The sequence below is a fragment of the Herpailurus yagouaroundi genome, unplaced genomic scaffold, assembly GCF_014898765.1.
Source record: "Herpailurus yagouaroundi ecotype Mexico unplaced genomic scaffold, PumYag 28, whole genome shotgun sequence".
Taxonomy (NCBI): Eukaryota; Metazoa; Chordata; class Mammalia; order Carnivora; family Felidae; genus Herpailurus; species Herpailurus yagouaroundi.
In genome coordinates, this window is record NW_024412376.1 from 134002796 (window position 1) to 134010914 (window position 8119).

Below are 8119 nucleotides of genomic sequence, written 5' to 3' on the forward strand. Positions count from 1 at the left end.
TGCCCCTCCCCCGTTCATGCTCTGTCTCTCTCTGTCTCAAAAATAAACGTTAAAAAAAAATTAAAAATAGGGGCGCCTGGGTGGCGCAGTCGGTTAAGCGTCCGACTTCAGCCAGGTCACGATCTCGCGGTCCGGGAGTTCGAGCCCCGCATCAGGCTCTGGGCTGATGGCTCGGAGCCTGGAGCCTGTTTCCGATTCTGTGTCTCCCTCTCTCTCTGCCCCTCGCCTGTTCATGCTCTGTCTCTCTCTGTCCCAAAAATAAATAAACGTTGAAAAAAAAAATTTTTTTTTAATTAAAAATAAACATTAAAAAAAATTAAAAAAAAAAAAAAAGAAATGGAAAGAGCCTTATAGCCTGGCCCAGAGACAAGTGACCGGCTGACGGTGTGGAATAAGCGTTTTGTCATTGCTCAATATGGGTAAGTCTAGGAGACACTGAATACATAGCTAGAGTAAGAGCGAGTTATTTTTCAAAAGACTGCATTCGAACTTTCAGCTCTAAGCGAAAACATATTCGTTAAGTGAAGACCGTTTAAAATCTGGAAGTGATAGGAATCCTCTTAACTTTATGGGGAGGGCTAGGACTCAGATTACATCTTTGGCTCTATCATGACCATGGTTACAAAGAGTTACAGTATCCCTCTGACCTCCGAACACAGTACTCTAAAGGGAGACTTACTGCAGAAGAAATAAAGGATCAAGCTACAATACTCTTTAATATGGCAAGTCAACATTCAAAAAAGTAGGTTCTAGAAGATTTGGATTATTATAGCCAAACGAGTTTTGTTGTTGTTTTAATTTCAAAAGTACACTAGCAGTCGTCTTGGCCACACTTACCTTGTTTAAAAAAGTATTTGACCTGCTACAGGCCACACCGTGGACTTTATTAGCTGAAATTATGCAATTCTTAGCCATTCCCATCCATTGTCTAGATCAGGAGCTGGTCAACTACTGTACCTATTTTTGTATTATTGAAAACAGCCACACCCATTGGCTTACATCTGGTCTATGTCTGCTTTTGAACTACAGAGACCAAATGGCCCTCAAAACCTAAAAGACCTATTCTTACCTTTTAAGAAAGGTTATTGACCTTTGTCCTATATCATACGTTACACCGTGTATCTTAACATAGCTTAGTGCTATTAATTGTGCTTTGGACAAACGTCAGGGCGGAGACTGCTTTCTTCTACATCCTCCACGGCATTCACTGGAGGGGAGCTAACACCCCCCAACATGACTTTGTTCACAGCTGGATCTTTCAAGGTTTTGAGCTGCTGCTATGCTTCCCTGAAGGAATGTTCACAACATCTTTGTCCAGCCGTTCTAGGCTTTTGGTTCTCCTGTTGCTTAGGAGACCCAGAACCATTAAAGACAGGTCCTTGGTGTTACTATTTTATGGCTGAACATCATCTCTAATTCTTCCGAATTGTTGAGACCTGCACAAGGGCACAGGGGAATCATGACGACTGGCTGTCTGCAAATGGAAGAGCAGAGTCAGAGAGGCAGTACAATACTGCGTATCACTCCCTCTTCCCCTCCAGGTGGAAGAAGCTAGACCATGCTTCTTGGAAAATGAGTTTCCTTCCCTCAAAAGAGAATCAATGTTAATTCGCCTACTGATTAGATCTGGAGAAGTAGGTTTCAAAAAAAATTGAGGCAAAGACTTTGCAGAGTAGACCCCTGGGGGTTTTGGAATGACAAGTTGTTGTGAACTAGAGGTCAACTAGAGGAGGACTACCCTCCACACCCACTTACCAAACTCCAGTTTGTCCTGGTTATTGGCCACTGCATGTATCAGCCCGATGGTACCACAGGAGTTCCCAATGGTCTGCTTCATGAAGTACACCTTGGGACTGACTTCTTGTCCCTTCAGTTCTTCAATCTGTTTTTTCCTGAAGTTCTCATGCTGTGAATATAAAAAAACATTTTTGTATCTCAAAATGAAAATGCAAACAACTAACAGATGGCAGCACAGCGAGTTCTACCACCTAAATGGAAACACAAGTGGGATGTGGGACCAGGAGCCTTGGTCCTAGGTGTTGGCCAGTGACCAGAGAATGGCCTGTCTGCCTCCCACACCCACGTCAGCCAGCCCGTGGGGCTCTGAGAGGCTCGGAGACTCCACCCTCATGCTGCAGTGCAGTAATGGCCTTGGATGTTGCCCAAGGATTTGTCTAGACACCACTACAACCTTTTAGCTTGAAATGGATGGTGTCCTGAAGAAAAACACACAAGTTCATTATTTTCTTCCTTAAACACTACCACCAACTATCTTAGTATTCTTTGAAGTTCTACCTCTATTGTGTGCAAGTATAATTCAAAAACAAACACAAAGCAAGACTTAACTGCTGAAAGGAGCAATTAAAAAAAATTAACTATTCCCTCATTCTTTTGGAAGGAAAGACAACTGGTCTAGGGTTCTGGGCTGTGATTTCACAAAATCGTCTCATCCTACAAGAGCAAGATATGACACTTGTTTGTGTCACATTTGCAAACTACAGTTTGAGGACAGATTAACAATGGGGGGGCAGTCCTAAGAAATCAATAAATGAATAAGAGTAGAGATAGTGTCCCTCCAAGAATCCATTTGCTCTTTGTACAGTAATTTAGTGGGCTTGTCTGGACCTTTTGCTAACGAATTTTAGACCTTAAAGGTAGGACTTCTCAGTTAAAAGCAAGGTGCCAATGTTATAGAAACACTAATTTCCCATAACCAGTGTAATTTAGACACGATACCAGAAGATTTCCAATTCCAGTTGCCTCTCATTACTGTACACATAACTGAAGTTTAAGCCTTGTCTGTGACACCATAAGAATAAGAGGGCTTGTTCCACCAGACCAATTCAAGCTCCAAACCAACAGGAAGTTCTAGCATCAAAGATCTACCGCATCTTTGAAATGTGTTAATCATGGACTTAAGGGTTTTCACTTTTCTAGGTTAACTTTTTTTTTTAATCGGATAGCACCATTCTTTAGTTGTTTGAGCTCTTGCATGGAAATACTTCTGCAAATTTTTCATTACCACTTAAAATTTAATGTTTCAGAGGTGATCCAGTTAGGATTTCATAACCTCTTAGACAAAAGTGGATGCTTTCTAAATTAACATCAGCTTGTTTGGAAGTCAACATATAAACTTCAGCTTTTCTTTGAATTTGTCTCAGTGTTTAGCCTAGTCGGTGTTTCGTGTCACAGAACAGGTGGCTCAATAAATCTGATTGCCCAGCTGGAGGTGAAGTTGTATGAAGTATCTCGCTTGTTCAAACCAGACCGGTTCTCTACCAAGAGCAGCTTGATCAGCAAAAAGCAAGCAGTGGGCTTTTGAAAGACAAACACGAAGCACCACTGCCTCCCAGAGGCCTTGCCTGTGAGTGCTGCTCAAAATCTCCGAGTCATCATGGTTCCTCTAATAAGAGAGCTCGACAGAAGCTCAAAGGAGAGAGGAGATGGTGTCTGATTCGGTCAACAGGGAAGCTAATTTGCCTTGCAATTATTTAGCGGCTCCGTTTTACCTAACAATAAAAAACATGTCAGTGGGATTAACCTAATAGCTTTAATAAGGGTTTTTAACTCACAACACAAAGCCCATTTACTAGGAGGAACGCCTGGAACTTCCCACAGAGCTTAATAATTTATGCCGAGGATGCTTCTAGAATACCCAGCCTTAGCATGGTGCTTCAGTGCCGCTTACTGTGTTTGGAATGATGCCCCAAATGCTAATATCCCAAGTTTTGTTAATGCTGATTTCATCACTCCCCAGTCAGGGGTCAAGTGACAGCAATAGGAGATAGACAATGCCATGCCAATTAGTGGGATTTCATACATCGCAAGACAACAATTATCCCAGCTACCTTCTTATATCTGATGCTCAGTCTTTGAGGTACATACATCCATGCACACTTGTAGGAGGAAGAACATCTAAAGGGAAATGACAAGGTGTTTCCAAGACTGCTCTATTGCCCACCTATTTCATTTAGCTACAAGGTCAGAGAGGAAAGAGGATAAGAGAGGTGGAAGGAGGTCCCCACACAGGAACCACACGCAAATGAGTAAGGTCTTTTTTAAAAGCACATTGGGGAGGTTAAAAACCAAGTGTGCATGTTGTAGGGAGTGGAGGGATGGGAAGAAACAGGAGTCCAGTGGAGACCCAAGAGTGGGGATGGAGCATTAAACAACCTATTTTGTTTTCCTGTGGTCTAGGCAGGCAAGCCCGCCCCCCTGTTTTACTGTAAGGTGGGAGTCTGAGAACCAAACAATAAACTGACAGGCCACAGCCCTTAAAGGGAAACAACCAGCCATTCTTTGGAGTGGAAGGCTCTGAAAAGCGCAGGTTCAAGCTTACTTATGAGTAGAGTAGGATGAGTGCTTTCTCTGGATAACTGAGATAATAGAACAGAGATGCTGTTTCTCTTTGAAATTCCAAGGCAGTGCTGGATGGACGAGCGAGGAGCCAATAAATTGTTAACAGCCAGTGACTAGATAGCATGACACAGAGGGCTTCTCACCCCATCCCCCGCAGAAAGAGGGCAGTTTTTCAGGTGTGGACGCGCAGGCCGGGAGGGGAGGGAAGCCGGGTGTCTACACTGTCCTCAACGCCTCACTCGGGTTTGGGAGCAGCGCACACGGTCCGAGGCCCGAGCACCCCGGGCCCCACGCCCTACCTGGGCCGTGAGGGGAAACAGCAGCAGCAGCGCGCAGGCGGGAGCGGGCACCGAGCCCAGAGCCTCCTCCTCCAGCCCCAGCACGTCCGCGAAGCGCCACTGGCCGGCGACCCCCAGCCGGGACAGCACCTGCAGAGAGGAAACAGGGCGGCCAGGCAAGCGGAGACCCTCGAGTCGCGGGGACCCGCCGGGCTCCGGGGTCGCCCCCCGGCAGCCCCCGCGCCCCGACCCGAGCCGGGGAGGCGTAGCGGCCCGCCCCGCCCCCCACCCCTCACCCCCGCGGGCGCAATGACACAGCACAAAGCGCGGCCCACACGTGGCTCCCGCGAAGCCCGGGCACAGGAGTCGGCGCGGCGCGCGCCACGCCCTCGGGGGCCGGGCCAGCGCTCACATCTGGGCGCAGCCCCCTCCTCCCTCCCACCGCTGACGGTTCCGCAGAGTCACCGCCCGACCCCGATGCAGGGGCGGAGGGAGGGCGCCCGGACTGCGCCCCAGCCCGGCCGCCTGTGGAGCGCGCAGGATGCCGCTGGGTCCCTGCGAGACAGCCGGGGCCGGTGGGCGCCTCCGGGGGATGGGGACAGAGGCGGCGCGAGACGCCACTCACTTTGTTCAGCATCTGAAAGGCAAATGCAAAGAAAAAAAACAAAAACAAGGCCAGTCATCGATGCAGCCACCTGGCCAGGGCGGACCCTCAGCCCTGAGCTCCCAGGGCAACGATGCACCTGACGCTCACCTCGGGGTTAATCTCCATCGGTTTGAGCTGCATCTTCGCGAACCGCAGGAGGAGCCAGTGCCCAGAAGAAGAGAAAAAACAGCAAGCGGAGCCGCCCAGGCTGCCGCTATAAAGCGCCGGCCTGACGCACTTTAGGTGCCTGCGCAGGGGGAGCAGGGGCAAAACCAAGAGACGGGGAAACGGTCAGTCGCTACCAAATGGGTACGAACCCCCCCCATGCGCCGCGCAGAGTGGTACAGCCGGGCCCCCAAACCTTGCAGTCTCACTTGCTGGTGAGATAATCTGGTGGTTGTGGAGATGGTTTTTGTTGGTGGGTTTTCCTTGAGCGTATGGAGCAGTGCTTTAGATGGAGTCTTTTTTTTTTGCGAAGTTTCTGGAAACCTAGCCGCCTTACCATCCCAGTTACCCGAGAGCTCAGGGTTTCTGAAGCGTTGAGAAAAAGCCCAAATTCAACAGGTATATATTTAGTATGAATATAAATATAGGTCTCCCACATCTTGCAGCAGTTTGCATTTGACCTTAGACAATTCATCCTCCATGTTAAATCAAGCCAGTACCGAGCTTCGTTTTTAATTGATTGCCTAGAATAAAACAGTCTGGAATGTAAACGATATTGTATTAGTAATGCTGATGTAATGTGACTCCCGGGGAAGAATTGGTGGGTCGCCGAGAAGCTGTAGAAACCTGGGGGATGTGACCGTGATGTAGCACAGAAGGCCGGCGGTCAGAGACTTTAAGAAACGGATCCAGGGGAAAGACAGGTGTGATTTCGAGACAAGAGAGTGTAAAAGGAAACGTATTTTTAAAAGAATGGGAGGCTTTGAAAAATAAAATTCTGTGTTCACGGTGGAAGATTTAGAGTGAAGGAGAAAGAGAATGGCAACTAAAGGAACCGCTGTTCTCTAATGATCTCAGGTGGGGCTTGTTTTTCCTACCAGCGTATTCAGAAGATGGAGAGAAAAAGCATATGCGGGAGAATGAATAAAAAGAGGGACAAAAATCTGTAGGAATAGTGTTGGTAAAGCTAAACCTCAGAATGAACGCTAAGGAAGCAAGAAGGTTGTTTTCTTTTGTTTTGTTTTTAAATATGCTCATAACAAAATAATGATAATGGTGAAAGAATAGACCTGTTAAGGGGGTCCAAGTTAACAGTTACAGAGAGAAGAGAAGTAATCTACATTTTTTTTTTTTGTTACTATCCCTACAGTGGATCAGTTGACAGATCTTTTGGATGTTATCTCACTCAATCCTTGAAGTATCCAATGAAACAAACTCTTCCTAGTACGATTTTACAGGTTAGAATTTGTGGCTTAGAGAAGTTAACTAGCTTACAATCACAAAGAGAAATAAAACAGAAGTAAATCCTGGTAAATTGGGCTCTAGGAGCCCATTCTCTATCCAAGTTAACACTATAATCCACTTCTATCTGCTCCCATTTTTTACCATCAGAAAAATGACCTTCACACAGAAAATGAGAGAGAAACATGAGTAAGAAGACTCTAATGGGTGAATTTTATGACATGTAAACCATGCCTCAGCACTTTTTTCTTATTTTTTAAAGATACTTACAGGGCACCTGGGTGACTCAGTTGGTTGAGCATCTGACTTCTGCTCAGGCCATGATCTCACCATTCATGAGTTCGAGCCCCACATCGGGCTCTCTGCTGTCAGCACAGAGCCTGCTTTGGATCCTCTGTCCCTCTCTCTCTGCCCCTTCCCCACTTGCGTGCTCTCTCTCTCTCTCTCTCTCTGTCAAAAAATAAATAAAACATTAAAAAAAAGACAACTTGAGGGGCGCCTGGGTGGCGCAGTCGGTTAAGCGTCCGACTTCAGCCAGGTCACGATCTCGCGGTCCCTGAGTTCGAGCCCCGCGTCAGGCTCTGGGCTGATGGCTCAGAGCCTGGAGCCTGTTTCCGATTCTGTGTCTCCCTCTCTCTCTGCCTCTCCCCCATTCATGCTCTGTCTCTCTCTGTCCCAAAAATAAATAAACGTTGAAAAAAAAAATTAAAAAAAAAAAAAAGACAACTTGAGAGTCAAGACAGATGAATAGGTACAAGAACACCTGGCTGTGTTGAATGAGTTTTTGCCTTTAGAGATGAATGACATTCTAATTTACATTATTCGACAAATACTGATTAAGTACCTACTCTGTGATGGACATTGAGCTTAGAATTGGGGATGCAAAGGTGAACACAGCAAATAAACACAGAAACTTCCCCCGTGGAGCTTTGATCAGTAATAAGAGTCATGTGGAAGAGGGAGCTCAGGAACACCTTACCTAGTGGAGAGGCTCCGGAAGGCTTCCTGAAGGAAGTGACATTCAAGATAAGGGCTGATGGACAGGTAGAAGTTAGCAGGTGACAGTTATTACCAAAATAAATAGTAACAATGGTCATGAAAACACTAGAATCTCTGTGAAAGGCATTCATTCATTCATTCACACAACAAATACGTATATGAAGGGCCTACTATGTGCCAGGAACCATCAGAGCAATGAACAGAACATCTCCCTGCTTACAATGAGATGCCAGAGACTGGACAAAAACAAATCTTATCCTGATCTTTAAAAAAGGCGGGGGAGGGGTATATTGCTGAAACTGCAACCTGGGAGATTTGATATCAGTCATTAGCAAAATTCTGGGAGTCTTAGAAAAAATAGAATGGCTGCATTTAGAACAAGTTATGCCAGCCAGCCCCCTCGCCTTTTCTTTTGGAGTCACTGGCTAGC

General features: G+C 46.3%; 1 protein-coding gene across 1 annotated transcript in view; it reads right to left on the minus strand.

Annotated features, from left to right (window-relative positions):
- The window catches only part of UCHL1 (ubiquitin C-terminal hydrolase L1), a 14889-nt gene extending 9376 nt beyond the window's left edge, over window positions 1-5513 (minus strand). The window contains exons 1-4 of the mRNA XM_040485021.1: window positions 5392-5513; window positions 5263-5274; window positions 4659-4787; window positions 1756-1906 (exon numbers count right to left, since the gene is read on the minus strand). Coding sequence (XP_040340955.1) covers window positions 1756-1906; window positions 4659-4787; window positions 5263-5274; window positions 5392-5424 — 325 coding nt within the window. The 5' untranslated portion in view covers window positions 5425-5513. The remainder of the gene's footprint in view (window positions 1-1755; window positions 1907-4658; window positions 4788-5262; window positions 5275-5391) is intronic.
- Between the last annotated feature and the right edge of the window lie 2606 nt (window positions 5514-8119).